This window comes from Phaenicophaeus curvirostris, chromosome 13 (assembly GCF_032191515.1).
Source record: "Phaenicophaeus curvirostris isolate KB17595 chromosome 13, BPBGC_Pcur_1.0, whole genome shotgun sequence".
Taxonomy (NCBI): domain Eukaryota; kingdom Metazoa; phylum Chordata; class Aves; order Cuculiformes; family Cuculidae; genus Phaenicophaeus; species Phaenicophaeus curvirostris.
This window is the reverse complement of record NC_091404.1, coordinates 12,072,324-12,089,053: the sequence shown is the minus strand read 5'-3', so window position 1 is coordinate 12,089,053 and position 16,730 is coordinate 12,072,324. Positions and strand designations below refer to the sequence as shown.

The 16,730-nt window shown below is 49.9% G+C and overlaps 1 protein-coding gene across 4 annotated transcripts in view; it reads right to left on the bottom strand.

Annotated features, from left to right (window-relative positions):
- Positions 1-4,661: 4,661 nt before the first annotated feature.
- The window catches only part of FRMPD3 (FERM and PDZ domain containing 3), a 55,340-nt gene continuing 43,271 nt past the window's right edge, over positions 4,662-16,730 (bottom strand). For 3 of the 4 annotated variants that reach the window (XM_069867499.1, XM_069867501.1, XM_069867500.1), the window contains 3 exons: positions 15,462-15,606; positions 10,273-11,094; positions 4,662-9,472 (listed from right to left, as the gene is read on the bottom strand). In XM_069867499.1, the coding sequence (XP_069723600.1) occupies positions 6,606-9,472; positions 10,273-11,094; positions 15,462-15,606 (3,834 nt within the window). In that variant the 3' untranslated portion in view covers positions 4,662-6,605. The remainder of the gene's footprint in view (positions 9,473-10,272; positions 11,095-15,461; positions 15,607-16,730) is intronic. The other variant, XM_069867502.1, reaches the window with a different exon arrangement.

Below are 16,730 nucleotides of genomic sequence, written 5' to 3'. Positions count from 1 at the left end.
GGGCTGAAAAGGAGGGGAGGCCAAAAAGGAGTCAGCAGCTCTTGGTGCCTCACAGACATCTAAATGAGCCTGCTTAGCAACTGGAAGCTGCTCCTGATGGTGGAGAGCATGTGGGTAGGACTCTTGTTGATGGCTGCCATGTGGTGGTAGGATGCCTGAAATTCCTTGGAGGTGAGTTCTTGCTTGTATTCAGCCAGCTGGGAGATGTAGGGTTTGCAGTCCTGGACATGAGGGCTCACCACACACTGATTCAGGATGGTCAGGAGCTCTTTGGTGTCCAGCTGCACTTGCAGAAACCTGTCAACTGCAGGCATGGTCTCCAAGGGTGTTGATCTTTGCCAAGCAAAGGAAAGTAGTGTCTGAGTTAAAAATTAAGGCCTAAGAGGAGTGGGAGGCTGAGAAGGGCTGCATCTCCAGTGTTAGGTCCTTCTGGATTTCACCTCCCTCTCCTGACTCTCCCTGAACACTGAGAGACCTGAGGCTTTTCTATGTGGGAGCAGAAGTACCAACCATCACTCCTGGGAGCAGTTCTATTGACTGCTCACTTTCTGCCTGCTTCTTTGCCTCTGTCATTTGGATTGCAGTGGTTATTTTTAAATAAAGCCTCTCTCTGCTACTCAGAGCCACATGGATGTAGTGAGAACTGTCTTGGTTTGAATTTTTACTGATTCTACAAGAACCTCCTATTCTTTCCTTTGCAGAGAACATCACTTTATCACAAGTATCCCACTGGGTCTGATGGGTTGTATTTAGGAGTGGAGCTCACCCGTACCACTGTAAAGACTACCAGAGTCACACAGGATCGAGCTGACCCAGAGCACACCCACAAGAAAGACACCATTTGACAGGAAAAGGAGAAATCTTTGGGAAATAAACAGTATCTTCAGGTGTCCACTAGAAACAGTATGGACTTAGGGATGAAAAGCTTTTTTAAAGGATCTCAACCCATGTTCCTGATCTTTCTACTCAGTATTTTTACTGTGCCTCTCTAAGGACCCCAATTAAAAGTAAGAGTATGGGTCCTGTTGTTCTAGCAAAACATGACTATTCATCAGATTCAGGAGTATTTCCAAGGTGATTTTCAAAAGTGGCATTCATTGGAGCATTTTAGTGTCCTGGACTGTGTGTGTAGACCCAGTGGACGTCCCAGATATTCTCAGCCCTTGGCACGTGAAACAAACCTCAGAGAGGCAGTGCTGGGATTTCTGCACTTTGAACACAGTATGTTTGCTTTTTAATGACTTTATAGTCCAACTGCAGAAAAAAACTTCTCTGTTCACTCAGTATCTGGGGTGCAGGTGACAGCAAGGGGCACCATCTCAGCTGGGATGGAAGGTCATACAGTGTCTGCAATGGGATGAGTCATGGGCAGGTCCCTCGTCTGCTCATGTCCTGACATGGAATTACATAGATTGACAGAAAAAACTTCGGAAAGGTTTCCTGTGATGTTTACAGACTGTTTTTGTATGTACTAAATAAGGTTGGGTGATAAAAAAGCTGAGATATCTGACTTCCTTGACAGACTTCTTCCATGTCCAGTTAAAGCCATTGGTGTCCCAGCCAGCTAAACCTTGTCTGCCTACGTGAGGAATTTGTTAGGATGTTTTACACAGGAATCCAGACACCGTGCTTTAAATGAGGATAAAATTTAGACATTACTCATTTCTATTTGACTGTCAGCTCCCTCGGGCATGATGAAAGCAGCAGTGGGTCCCAGCTATTCAGCGTGCTGCACTGTTGTATCTGGGGCTGCAGTGATTCCTGTGTAGTCTTGCCAGGACCTTGGAGAGGAAGGAAATCCCGACGGGAGAATGTGGTTGCTATGCTGCAGGGATTAGAGTTCAAAGTGCTTTAAACCATGGTGCCGAGTTGTTGTCTCCAGCTGACAACAACCAGCAAAGTCCACAGAGACACAAGCATTTTATCCAAACCTATCTTGGGACTCCTGGTTGAGGTCTACTGGTTCTCCCTTCACACAGGGACATCTGAATGATCTTGGAGCACTTACCGCCACCACTGTACCAGTAACAGTGTGCTGTGAAGAAATTATTCCTTTCTGTCGGGGTGCTTATTGTCCAGTAGATGGTACTAAGCATCAACTCTGAAATTGCTCATTAAACTGCCTGCTGTCAACAACATTTTCAGGCTCTGGGGGTTGTTAGAAAACCTCTTGGCTTTTCCATTTTTTTGATCTAGCTTTATAAATAGATGGGTTTCATCCCATTCAGTGTCAATCATCGTTAGTTAGTTCAGCATGGGAAATGGTGTGATTAACCCTAACCCTTTCAGCCTGGAGGCACACAGAACATGTGTGAGTCTTGTCGGCTGCTGCATTGCTTTAGACAACACTTTCAACCCCCGTTCAGAGAATGACCCAGTTCCTAAGATTTTTTTGTGTTGTATCTTCATCAGACTTGGCTTTTACAGTTCCTGGAGGCTTTGGGGCTCATAGAGGGCACACATCAATGCCTTCCTCCCTGATAAAGAGAGAGCAGTTCACTGTGCAAGGCGAAATGTGTTCTCAGAGGGAATGGGATATTGGAAATGTCATCAGTAGCTAGGAAACCGTTCATCTTGCTCAGATTTCTCACTGGGTCTGGCATTATGCTTTTGCTGGGCTTTGCCCCACAGACACACCAGAGCAGTCCCACAGGGCAGCAGAACCATCAAGCTACTGATGGTAGGTCGCACACTGTCACCTCTTCCTTGGCAGGAGAGCAAGTGCCAGGCAGAGGCAGCAACTTGGCTGAAAACACACACTGGAACTGGGCAGTGGGTGCTCAGCTTGGCTCATCCGAAAGGGATCAGACAGGAGTTTGATAACAGGAAGAGCCAGGGGTTAAAGCACATCCTGGCTTTGCTCTGCTTTGGGGCAGGAGGGTGTCCTGTGGGCACCAGGAGGGCCACGCCTCCCCCATCACAGCTACGGACGGTGCTCAGCACCAGTGGTGAAGAGGTGATGGCGCTGGAGAGGAATTGAGCCAAAATGTCCATTAACAATACAAAACTGTGCCAAGTCAAACAGTTCATTTCAAACCTGCGTTTTTGCTGCTTCATGGCTTCTTCATGCTTAGCTGCTGTGGAGTCCAGCGACATCGTGGAGTCCTTAAGCTGTGCCCTTCCAGAATGGAGATACATGCATTTCTATAGCAACAAAAAAAGGGGGTTTTGCTTATGAACAGTGTTTTGTACAGCTAAGAATAGCCACATTTCCACAAAGTTCTTAAAAAAAGACACAAATGCTAGCTTGGATATTAAGATTAATATATTTAATCTTTCTTGTTTGTAAAACAAGACATAAATTTGTGTATATATATATATAATTTATATATTTTTTATTTATATATATTATATACAGACAGTAAAAAAATTTTCCTCTGTATTAGACTGATAGATTTATGAAGGAATGATATAGGCATAACGGGGAGCTCAAAGAAACTCGAATAGTTTCATAATAGATAATTCACGGGGAAAAGAAAACCACAGCTCCCTGTCGGCCTTCAGCTTTATAACAGCCTTTGTCCACCATGGACTGAAATCTGAATTGGCTTTTCCATTGTATATTTGCTACATCGTTCTTGAAAGCAGGAGGCTGTCCCAACAGCAGGATCCTCTCTGCCTTGCTGGCAGCAATGGCCAAAGTCCGGGACAGCCATGGGCCAGGGAAGGTTATTGCACTCATTAGAGGATACGCATGTTAAAAGCACATTGTGCATTTCCATAAATCCTATGGAAGAACAAGAGATTTTGAATGTGCGTATTCATAAAAAAATAATAGAGATGGGAAGCGATTGGTCATATGGAGATCCCTGATCATCCCCAAGCGCTGGGGCAAGCTGGCTGGGTTTGACAACCGGTCTGACTCCGTTTGCGGTGAGGCCGATGCCACGATCTCCTTTTCCAGCCGGAGGCGGGTGCAATGGGGAGAGGCGCAGGGACCCCAGCAGGACCTACTCTCCCTGTGCACGCGTGAAGTGTGGTGGGTGGAAGGGTAAGGGCAATGCAATGCGTAACCTTGCATTTTTCTCTTTGCTCTCTTTTGGAATGTGGGCGACTGCAGTGAAGCACCAGTTAAGGTGGCCTGATTGATTAGGTCTGGAAGCTAGACTGGGAGGAGGCGAGGAACCTCAGGGTGCGAAGGGAAGCAATTAGGAATAATTTTACCATTCACTTGGAAGTGAAAAACAATACAATCCAAAACCCCAGCTCCAAATAAATAGCTATCACACAGTACTAAATAACGCTTCTTACGGCAGTCAGTCCAGTGGAGACAGAAGGACACCAGTGCCCTGGCAAGGAGGGCAGCTCCTTTGGCCAATAGCAGTAGCGCTGCCTGGCTCAGGGGCAAGCTGTGGTTCACAAAGACGATCTAGTGTTCCTCTCTAATGGGCATGGTGAAAGGAAATAGGAGAGGGTTTGGGCTGAGTCTTGGAGGCACAGAGCTGACCTCTGAAGAACAGTGTCAAAGAGGGCTCCTCACAGCTGTTAACCCAGCTTCGGGCTTGCAGTGGTCAAAGATCATTCGGGGTTCCTTGCAGGGTCTATAGTGTGGACACAACCATCCAGCAGAGGAAGGGGAACAGAGAATCATAGAATCAAAAAATCATTTAGGTTGGAAAAGACCCTTAAGGTCATCAAGTCTCAACTGTTAACTTAACATCAAATCATTTTCCTAAGCGCCGCATCTAACATCTTTTAAATATCTCCAGCTATAGTGACTCAATGACTTCCCTGGGCAGCCTGTTCTAATTGTTGACAAACCTTTCTGTGAAGAAATTTTTCCTAATATCCAATATAAACCTCCCTTGGCACAACTTGAGGCTGCTTCCTCTTGTCCCATCGCTTGCTGCTTGGGAGAAGAGACCAACGCCTGCCTTGTTACAATGTCCTTTCAGGTAGTTGTGGAGAACAATAAGGTCTCCCCTCAGCCTTTTTTAATCCAGGCTGAACAACCCCAGTTCCCTCAGCCCCTCCTCTTGTGCTCCAGGCCCTTCACCAGCTTTATTGCCCTTCTCTGGACACGCTCCAGCCCTTCACTGTCCTTCTTGTAGTGAGGGGCCCAAAACTGAGCACGGTATTTGAGGTATGGCCTCACCAATGCAGAGTACGGGGGGATGATCACTTCTCTGGTCCTACTGGCCACGCTATTTCTGATACAAGCCAGGATGCTGTTGGCCTTGTTGGCCACCTGGGCACACTGCTGCCTCATGTTCAGCCACTGTCAAACAATACTCCAGGTCCTTTGCTGCCAGGCAGCTCCCCAGCCACATTTCCCCAAGCCTGTAATGTTGCATGGGGTCGTTGTGACCCACGTGCAGGACCTGACACTCAGCCTTGCTGAACCCAGTACAGTTAGTGTTGATCCATTGATCCAGCCTGTCCAGATCCCTCCTTCCTTCCCTCAAGTAGATTAACACTCATGCCAGACTTGCTGTCACCTGTGAAGTTACAGAGGGTGCACTCAATCCCCTTGCCCAGATCAATGATAAAGATATTAAACTGAACAGGCTCCAGCACTGAGCCCTGGGGAACACCACTTGCGACCCGCTGCCAACTGGATTCAACTCCATTCACCACAACTCCCTGGGCCAGGCCAGCCAGCCAGTTTTTTCCCCCAGCGAAGAATGCACCTGCCTAAGCCAGGAGCAGCCAGAATGCTGTGGGAGACGGTGTCAAAGGCTTTACTGAAGTCTAGGTAGACAACATCCACAGCCTTTCCCTCATCCATTATGCAAGTCACCTGGTCATAGAAGGAGATCAGGTCAGTCAAGCAGGACCTGCCTTTCATAAACCCAAGCTTCACTAGGTGTGATCACCTGGTTATCCTGCATGTGCTGTCTGCTGGCATTCAAAATGCTCCATATATTTCCCTGGCATGGAGGCCAGATTGACAGGCCTGTACTTCCCTGGATCCTCCCTACTTGCACACATTACGCCCTCGCCTTTTGCACATGCAGTACCTGTTCTCAGGACTAGGGCATTGGTGCCTAAGCTGTGAGAGTAGAGCCTGCTAGGGTGACCTAGCTCATCCCCAGGATTATGGCATCCTGCCCACGCTAGGACTACTTCCCAGGCCCTAGCATCGCAGCAGGGACTTGCACCCCATTGCTGATAATTATGTTGCATTCATTGGCCAGGAAAACCCTGGAGGCAGAAGAGCTGTTTACGTGGCAAGACACTGGTTTGGCTCCAGGCTGCCCAAGAGAAGGCAGGAGATCTTGCTAACGGACTGGCCCAACACGTACCATGACAAATGTCTTTGCACAAGTGAGGCCCAGAGCTACATGAAACCAAACTAGTGTGGAGATGGGGCCACTGTGCTTCCCCAAGTACCATCACCAAGAAGCCAGCGTGGGAGAGCAAGGAGAGCAGCTGCTTGAGACTCCTGAAGAGCTGGCTGCGCAGCTTGGGACAGGACAAGAATTTACCCTTCAAAAACACCACCAACACAGCCATCCGTACTGCAGAGAAGAAAGAGTGTCTTGGCTACCGCAAACCCCAGTAGACGTGGGCCTATAGGCACGCATCCTCACCAGACCTATGTGATTTGAGAACCACTAGCACATGGCCCGGCACACACTGGCTTGTTGGATTTCTTAGCTGGCTTACTTATTGATCAACGTCTTTAGGGAGCGTGTAAGCGTGCTCATGACAGTGGCAACTGTGGCTGACTGGCGGGCAAGCTGCTCCACCGTCTGCTGGTGGCTCAGCATTCTGGCTGTGGACTCCTCTGCAGCCTTCAGGAGGAAGGTGTAGTTTCTCACCACTTCCTCCACCTTCGTCAGCAGCTCTTGGCGCTGGGACTCCGAGCGCACGACATACACCAACCTCACAAATGTCTCAATGAGGCTGCTTAGCACCTGGAAGCTGCTCGTGATGGCAGAGAGCATGTGGGTAGGACTCTTGTCGACGGCTGCCACACGGCGGCAGGATGCTCGAAACTCCTTGAACTTGAGGGCGAGCTCCTGCTTGTATTCAGCCAGCTGGGAGATGTAGGGTTTGCAGTCCTGGACTTCAGGGTTCACCACACACTGCCTCAGGATGGTCAGGAGCTCATTGGTGTCCAGCTGCACTTGCAGAAAACCATTGGGAAAGCTGTAGGCATGTTCTCGAAGGGTGTTGATCTTTGCCAAGCTCCCCTCAAAACTGGAGGTCCTTAAATCTATTTCCTGGGTCTGACTGTCATTGGGACTGCTGCAGGCTGTTGCATCTAGGACCTGAAGAGTCCTGCTCATGACTGGGACCATCTGATTGTCCAGCTTCATTCCTGGGAGTATCTGCATGGGGATGGAATAGGACAGCTCATCCTTCTCGCTCCCATCATCTGCAACGTCACATTTCCTATAGTAGAAGCAGTACCGGATGGAGCAGCAGTTCTCATCCTCCATGTCTTCATCCTGCAGCTCAGTAGGACTTGGATACATCTCCTCCTGGACAGAGAAGACTGCTGAACCCTTCTGGTTCTTTTTCTCCTGTGCTATCTGGACATAGGAGGGCTCAGCCACTCCAGAGGCTTCCTGGATTTTGTTTTTCAGAACGGGACAAAGTATGCTGGGCTCAGGCTCTTTCTGGGGGCCTTTCTGCTGGGTTGTATAGATGCTCTGGTAGATGTCAGAGGACAGGGATGTTCCATCAGTCTTATCTATTTCACTGACACTGTAGCGCCGCAAGAGCTTCCTGTAGTGTGGAGCACCCATGCACTCCCCCCGGGAAGTGCACGTTGTCAAACAGGACATGCCGTTCTCTGGATCTGACCGGTAGTCTCTGGACTCTAAACTTGTTGATCGTATCCGTTTGCCTTTGGAAGGGCTGCTCACGCTTGTCAACCTAATGGCTTCTGCCTGCTTCTGGTCCTCAGTACCTTTATCTGTCCCTCGCCTTTCCAGTTCTGGCACCACCAACTGGTTAGGGGGTGGCCTTACCCCCCTGCAAATTCGTTTGCAGTCGCAGCTGCGCCTTTGCTCCCTGGACATCCCTGGGACTTTTTGCACAGGACTGCTCCTTAGCTGGCAGCTGCAGCGCCCGGGGGCAGGAGGGTGCAGATACTCCTGTGGTGGGAGGTCACCTTTGCTCTTTGGCTTGAGTAGCTCTTCAAGGAATTCCAGCTCATACTGCTTCACTTTCTGGAGCTGGGCCTGTCGCTCATCCGTCTCCTTCTTCAGCCGGGTTGGAAATGTTGCAGAGAACAGGTTCCTTAACCTGAAGGGAGCTTTTGGAGCTTTGGGTTTAGCTGGGACATCAGGATCTTGTTGGGTCACCTCCAGGACCTTTTCTACTTTTTTGGAAGGCACAGTGCTGATCTGCAGGCTCTCGGACCTGGGCACCAGCTGGATTGGCCCTTTGGGTTCCTCGCTAGCGCTCCTGAAACTGCTACCACATGATGGAGAGTGCAAATTACTACTTTCAGCTTTTAAGCTTTTGGCTGAACTTTCCTGTTGTATTTTCTGTCCTTGGTTTGAAGGAGTTGTATGTTTCTGAAAGACAAGGCTCATGCCATCCCCACCTGCCTTCTGACCTGGCTCCCCACTTGTTGCTTTTACTGGACCATCTCTACTCGCTTTTTGCCGGTAGCTTTTGGAGGCAAAAGTCTTATAAGGCATCATTTCCTCTCCTGCTGCAGTGAGGTGGAAAGCTTCAGCCTTACTGCCATGAGCTTCTTTAGGACTTGGAGAAGCTTCACAGTGGTGCTGTGGAGAGAGTTGCTGTTGCTGCTGGCAGTTGCATAATGTCTCTGCAGTTTGTGGGCCTCCTTTAAGTTTCAAAGGCTTGCTGCTGGCTGATACATAGCTGCTGGTGCCATTCACATTCTGGTCTTCCTTTGAGGCTGCTGTCACTTGGGGAGCTGAGCCTTTTGCATTTGCCACTTGCTGCAGAGCAGCTGAAATGATGGCTGGAGTTACACCACTTTTTTGATCCAGGAGGAGGAGCTTGGAACTTGGCTGGACCTCTTTGGCGATCTTCTCTTGCAGATCCTGTGCCTGCTCCCTGCTTGGGGCTGCTGTGGCCTGCAGAGATACCTCAAAGGCAGGTTTTGTGTGGCCTGCACCTTTGCATTCAGAGCCTGGCACCGAAGCCCCTGTGTTCTGATCATTAAGCTGGGGGGTTAGCACTGGCTGGACGGCCAAGGTGTAGCTCCGCTCAGCATGCTGCTGCTCTTGTTTGCTCTTGCAATTGGTAAGGTTGGGGCTTTGGGGAGAGAAAGTTGGCTTCAATGAAGGGCTCGGCTCCTGGTGGCTGACGGGGTAGGGTGAGGTGAGAACAGCCTGGGCAGCACAGCTCTGGATTCGGAAAGGCAAGTCCTTTCTGGCCAGGAAGTTTTCTTTGTTGATGTGTTGAGCAAGGAAGTAGGCTGCATTCTGATGCTGCTTCATAGCAGAGACCATTTCTGAGACATCAGTTAGCTCTGAAGAGTTGGTTTCATGGCCAGAATCCAAGGACGATTCAGGAGTGATGGCAGCCAAGACAATAAGACCTGAGAAGGGACACAAAGAAAACCCCACAACAACACTTACACCACACTGCTACACGGAGGAGAGGGGCAGGAGGGTACCACAAATGCAGGACACAGTATGTCACTGGAGAAATTTTAGTGACTTCCTGCAACTAAGGGTTTACATTTTTAAGAGATATCACTTGTTAGCACTGAGCTGGCTTGCTAGATCAATTCAGCAAGACCTCCTGGCCTAGGAAAAGGTCTTGGGAAGATTTCCAGTGTGAGTGATTTCCAGGAACTTGCCTGGATGAATAAATTAAAATCAGGCAACAGCTCCTCTGCCATAGTGAGCAGGGCAACAAAAGTAGGGAGAGGGACAAAGGACTGTGCTGCCAGCACACTGGTCCCAGAGATACCCATCTGAGAGCAGGTTTGCCCTGTGAAAGGCTCACACATTACAAAGCCTGAGTGGGAACCTGTGAAGAGTGAGGACCGAAAGTACCAGCTGAGTGGGGTCACATCAGGGAGGAACTCATGCTTACAGCACTGCTTTGTTAGTGCCTCACCCCAGCATCGTGGCATGTGGAGCATGGCAGATACAGGATAACCAAAAGATTCCTTCTGCCACTGTCAGGGAGGAATCCCACCTCAGCTTCTTAGAAATCTTCTGAGCAGCAGGGTGGCTGCTCTCACTGGAGCCTGTTGCCACAACTTAAGTTTTAATATTATAGAAGTTTCTCCACAATCACATAGAGGGTGTGAGAAGGAGACTAAAGGGAAGGATGTACCATAGGAAAGAAGGGCTATAGGGAAAAAAGAAAATACAGCTACGGAAATACCTGCTGTCTGCTGTGGTGGGGGATGTGGACAATCCTCTGAAGCAGCCAGGGCTTCCAGGGCCTGCAGAGTGGACACCAGAGCATCATCCAGCTCCTGGGCATGGTCTCGGACTGTCCGTGGTTGCACGTTGTCTATTAGTGTCACAGGGATCTCATCGTAGAGGATGCCACAGAGGTGCCGTCCCTGCTCCTGGCTTTGGGCAGCCGCCCGGCGCTTTGGGTCATCTTCATCTGAGCTGTTATCTCGGAAGCCAGGAGGAGGGGCAGCGATAGCAGGGAGCAAGGATGTCGTCTCGTCTTCTTCCTCATCGCTCCCGGGAGGGGGAAGTGACATCAAATCCACCATGTTGTCCCGGGTGCTGCCGGGTTTGCCCCCCTTGCATGAGGCCAGGCGGCTTTTGATTTTGGCTTGGCAGGATTCACAGTAGAAGTGTGAGGCATCGCTCCGCAGGTGGGTGTCTATGGTGTGCGCCCTGGCCCTGCTCACGTGCCTCTCTTGGTCAAGGCCATCCAGGTCACACTCGTTACCTGTCCCATTGTAGCCTTGTCCAGAGCTTTTGGAAGTGGGATCAGATTTGGTCCTGGGACGAGTTTCCTCAAAAAATATCAGGTTTTCATTAATATCCGTCCTACTCTCTCTTTCCTTCCTCTGCTCTCGCATGTGCAGGTAGCAAAAGCTGATGAGCTCTGAGTCCGAAGCCCTGGTGGCTGAAGCCCCAGCTGCTCTGGTGCTGGCGGCAGAGCCACCCACCAACCCGCTCTCTTTCTTTCCTGTGTGCCCTGCTGCAGCAGGCCGGTGGATGTTGTGTGTGTTGATGTAATCTAAACCAAAACCAGAACAGGCACATTAGCAGCAGCACCCAGGAGAAGGGAAGATAACATGGGGAAGCTCCTGCTCTCCCTGGAGAAGCATCCATGTGGTCTCTGCCCTGCAGCCCCTGGCGTGCCAGACTGTAGTGGAACATGCATATTCCCTGGCTGGTCTTTTGAAAAACCATCTTCTACAACCTATCTGCCAATAACAAGAGCAGGAAGAAATGTCCTGCACACACAGATCATAGAATGATATGCATTAGAAAGCACATTTAAAGGCAATCTAGTCCAACCCTCCTGCAATCAGCAGGAACGTCTTCAACTGGAACAGGTTGCTCAGAGCCCACGCCCATGTGTTATTGAAGATGCCAACAGGCCTATTTTTCCTAAATCAATAAAATCTGGATTCCCATTAACAGAGAGCTGTTGACAGTGTTTCAGTGAGGTCCTTAGGTGTGGCTGGAGGACAGAAGAGCCTAGAGGGTGGCTGGACAGGATTTAGAAGCAGCTGAACTCCAGCCACCAAAAGCCCTGTGACACACTGATAGAGCAGACCAGCTCCTTGTGTTGTTTGCTCCATTGAATCCAAAATGACTGCAGGCTATAGAGCTTAATTGTATGAATTGTATGAATTTTATGAATTTAAATATTACAACATTTAAGATAAGAAAGTACTGAAAGCTGTTTTTGTTGTGGGGAATTAGATCAATGACACGATGGACTAGCAGCACAACACATCAGTGCCCTTTTAGAAACAACATTTAGACATTAGAAATATTGTCCTGTTCCTCCCCATCCACCTCCCTACCCATCTCTTTTCTAGGTTAACCACAGCAAATTCCTTTAACCTTTCCTGACAGGTCTATTTTCTAAATGTCTCAGCTTTCTTATTGCTCTGGGCTGGACTCCATCCACATGGGCTACCTGGGAAAACGTCTTGTTTCTGGGCTGTGTGACAGCAGAAGGGAGACGAATCAAAATCCCAGATGGTTGCTGGGAGGCAGAATTGGGCAGAACCAGAGGAGGGCTGGCCAGGACAGCAGGAACTGAGACATGGGGATGTGGGTGCTGCATCACTGAGCCATCAACCATCTCAAGGGTAACGGGAGCAGCCTGGCCGCACGCACGAACAAAGACCTTCAGCCTTTGTCTGCCAGTTCATGCACTATACAGTAAGAAGGAGTTGTTGTCAACTATTTTGGCATAACATTGGCTGGACCAAGCAGTTTTCCTCAGCAGACTGCTAAATGTGGTGTAATATTGCCTTTTGGGGAGACCTCCAACTCTGCTTGGCTGATTTTAAGCACCACGTCCCCTCCCAGTCCCTCGGCCCTCATTACCCACAGTCCATGCGTCATTTCTGTTTGGATGGCAGCTACCACATCAGGCTAGCTCTGAAAGAGCCCTCTGCTCCTACTGTTAAGCATTTCCCTACGACAGCCTCCCCTTCTACCTTGTGCGAGGCAAATGGCTGAAATATTGCTTGAACTTGTGGCTGGTGGTCCAGCCCTCCGGAGGGGCATCTGTCTGCATTACAGGTTGAATCGTGCAGCTGTGCTGAGAACGGCTGCCAGGGGGATGCAGGCTGTGTCTTACCAAGTATAAATTAAATCAAATAAATCCTAATTAAATTCATTAGTGCAACAAATTGGACAATTTGTGTCCCTAAACACATGTTTCCATTATATTGTTCATCACCTGCAATGCTAAAATCCCAATCAAAACAGTATCTCTCTCATTTATGGACGGACTGGAATGCAGAAATGCCAGCTGTAGGAGGGAACACAAGGCTGCTGCAGCTGGGGATGTACATTTAGTGCGGGGCTGTGGCTGGGTGGCATGGACAATAGCAGAGGCTTCCCTGACGGATCATGCTACCAGCCTGCCCTACTTGGACAGCCTCGCTGGCTGCCCATGCTGAGCCAGGGTCTGTTGCTGAATGGGGCCAACCCCCTAAAATCCATAATCCAACTGCTGGATGCTCTGAGGAGAAGGTCCTGATGAAGAGCTGAGAGAGCAACCAAGGACATGGAGCTGCCTGGTTGCTGGTGGGAGTGGGAAGAGGGAACGGCAAGGAGGTGAATTGCAGCATGGCACAGCCCTTCCAGTGGAGGACAAGGATCTGGCATAGGGCTCCGCAGGGAAACGTGGAGGGATGGATCTAACTGACAGCATCCAGACAGAGAGTGCATTTCTAAAAATGTCTGCAGCTCAGCAGGGGGGGTTTAATGGGCCCCAGGGAAGAAAGATATGCTCCTCTTCTAGGCAAAAAACACAGGCTATGGCTTGATTTTACATTTAAGATTCTGGCAGAGCCTGCCTGCAGCCTGGAAAGTCAAAGCCTGGGCTGACTTGATTCATCCCAGTGGGGCTTTCTTATTGTTCCTGCAGAGATGTGCTAATGATCAGCGGTCCCTGCTCCCTGTGATCTGCCTGGCTCCTGACAGCTCAGCCTGCAGCCAGAGTGAGACCAGAACTGTGAGGAGACTTTGTTTTCTCAATGCACGCTAAATTCACTCCTTCTGAAGGATGCCTGAGCAGCTGGGCCGGGTGTACTAGGTCTGTAGGGAAACTGTTCCACTCCACTGGTCAGAGAGGCTTTCACTGCACCTCCGAGGGTAGACCAGGCCATCCAGAGAAGGGTTAGCTCTTTGGTATGAAGACCACGGATACCTTGCTCCATAGCTGTCCTACCCGCACTGTGACTTCCCCTCACAGTCACGCCAGATCCCTCTGGAGTGACATTGGTTTCTTGAGATTGTCAAGAAAAGGGCAAGATCTGCTATATCTTTTGCCATAGGCTTGGACCATGCCCACAAAACTAAATCTCGCCAAGGAAAAATCCTGTTATTATCACTGTTGCTAGAGTGTGGAAAAGTACCGCTTGCATATGGCAAGATATCACCAGAGCAACCAGTAGCTGTGGCACTGCCAGCCTCCCTCTGAGCCCCTGGGGATGTTCTGGGATGGTCTCCACTTCCCACTGCATTCCTGACTCCCCACAGCCACATGTGTCCCTGTAGCCCATCTCAGGGTGACATAACCCAGAGAAGAGCCACTCTAATTATGACCAGTTAAATTGGAAACACCTTCCACTCATAGCAAAATGTGACTAAATGTGTTCCTGTAGGGCACCCAGAGCACAGACCACAGTGACAGTTGTCCTTAAGAGGCACAGGTGGAGGTAAGAAATAAAACCATGCGTGAATACTTACACCAACATCACCTGCCAGGTCTTTCCCTGGACTCATTGAGGTTGCTGTAGATGGTTTCCTGATGCCTCTTGTGAATGTGTCCTTCCACATATGCTAAGGCTGTGTCTGGGTGTCTTCCTTAGACCTGAGAGGCACTGAGTCCTTTCCCAAGGACCCTGCTAGCTCTTGGCACTCCTCCCACCTCCCCCAGCTAGTCCCATCTTGAGGAGGCAGTTTTGACACTGCCAGCTAAATTAAAGATTTGCCACAGCTGGAGCTGCAGTGTCCCTCAGGAGGTCTGGGGGAAACCTTCCAGAGTCAGCTGGGTTGGTATTTTGCCCATCTCCAGCCACTGATCCTATAGTTTATATTTCCCTATACAAAACACATTCAGTGTAAACACCTGCATGGAATACCTGCCTGTAACTCATGGTTTGCTCTTCTTTGAAATTACTCCTGAGAATCAGTGATTGCTTTGAGGGTGACTGACCCCTGCAACCCATCCTCAAGGAACACAGCATTGGTACCTGGTGGGACAGAACCAGCCTTAAACTTTTCTGTTCTCCTGCTGTGCCCAGACCTGCCGTCTGCTTCCTGCATCAGGCTGGGCACCCGAAAAGCTGAGACACCAGCATTTCCTTCCTGATATAAGAAAGCAGAAGAAAAGCTGTGCTTGCAGAGCTGCCCGTGCAGCCCAGACCTCCATTGATGAAGGCAGCAGTGTCCAAAGACAGGAGGAACACAGCTCCTGGCTGAGTGCATATACTTGTGTTGGTCTTCAGAGCTGGGATGCCAGCCAAGAAGCGTGTGCTGCATCCCTGCAGCAATGCATAGGCTGTTCTGCGAGGACCCAGCATTCAGCTGGCAGCACAACGGGTCTTTTCAAATGACACCTCCCGGATCTGCTCTAGGAGCTGCCAGAACAACACTCGCAGAGAGTGTTTAGGGCCCAAGCTGACACCACAAGTCAGAACTTTTTCAAGATGAGGACTTGTCTCCTGGCTTCTTGTTTTCTGGTTAAAAGGGGGTCTGCTGGTTCTGCAGGTGGAAGGCAAGCAGCGGGGGAGATACCAGAGAAGCCCTTCTCTTTTGTAATGCTGCAGAGCCCTGGGCAGAGGGTGTGGGCAGGGTGGGGGGAGCCTGGGGAAGGAGCTCGCACAGAAAGCAGAGGCTGAAACATACCTGCCTTGATAATCTGAGGTGGGGGTGGCTGGGTGGGGGCCCTGGAGAATATCATCTTCTTAGAGTCCACCAGAAGACGGCAGTAGCCTGCGATAAGGCAGGCGAAGTTGGTGGCTTCAGGCCACTCCATCAGCAACACCAGTGGCTGGAAGACAAGAGAGGCAAAGCACATGAGGGGCACACAACTCAGCTGACACAAGAACAGTGCTCCAGAGGAGTTGCACTGGGGCCCTGTACTACTGTAACTGGTGAGCTGGCTGGCACTTGTAGCTCCCACACAAAGGAAAAACCAGACAGGTGCATGTCCTTGCTCCAGATCACCCAACAAATCACTATGCAAAAGAAAGCACCTCACTGCAGCTGTAATTCCTGCTTGCTGACTCCTCTAAGGATGATGAAGAAGGTGGAGCCCTGCAGGGCACAGGCTGTGCATGGCAAACCTACCCCCATCCCCCCAACAGTCTCCTGATCATTTGTCTGCATGTCAAGGCTCTTAGCCTACCTGCAAGAACCAGTTTAACCATCAGGCCCTGGGGAGCTCAGGGAGTTTGTGGAGTCTCCACCCGCCACAATCCTTGTTTCATTGCAGTCTCCCATAAATTAAGTCACCTGCTTCTAGCAAGATGCAGAAGGGGCAAACCCCCATTACGGGCTCCCCTAGCCACCACTCTCAGCCTGTGGATTTTATTTAAATCTAACTCTCTGGAAAATTAAATTTGTGCTTAGGACCAGATGGTGTCTCCTCTTTTAGGAGAGCATTTATTCACACACTGAAAAAGGACTTTGCTTTAAAGAGAATTAAAAATCAGACACGATCTGTGGGCCACATATAACCCCACTGCACAATCTAGCAGCAGACACCATGATTCCCTGACTCCAAACTTGTCCCAGGGAGGTGGTTAGCTGGCCTGGGGAAGCTGTCAGGGTGGGATCTGCTCTTACCTGCCCAGTGAGGTCCATGCACCGCTGGGACCTGGCTGGGCAGAGCAGCTGAGCAGCACAGCTTGGTTAAACAACCCACCCTTAGTCTGAACCCCTGGCACCCCTCAAGGTGGACCCATGAGATAGAAAAAAAATGGAAAGTACTTTTAATAAAGTTATTGCATAGCACCTCTAGCCCTCATCTACCCCTTGAACAAAGCGCTCCTACCTAATGGACCTTTGTACCCAGGTACAGGGCTTATTGGAGGCAACTAGGGGATGCTTAGTTGCTGCTGTGGCTCTGGCTGCCCATCCTGCACACCGGGAGCCCTCCAGGACTCAGAAGAA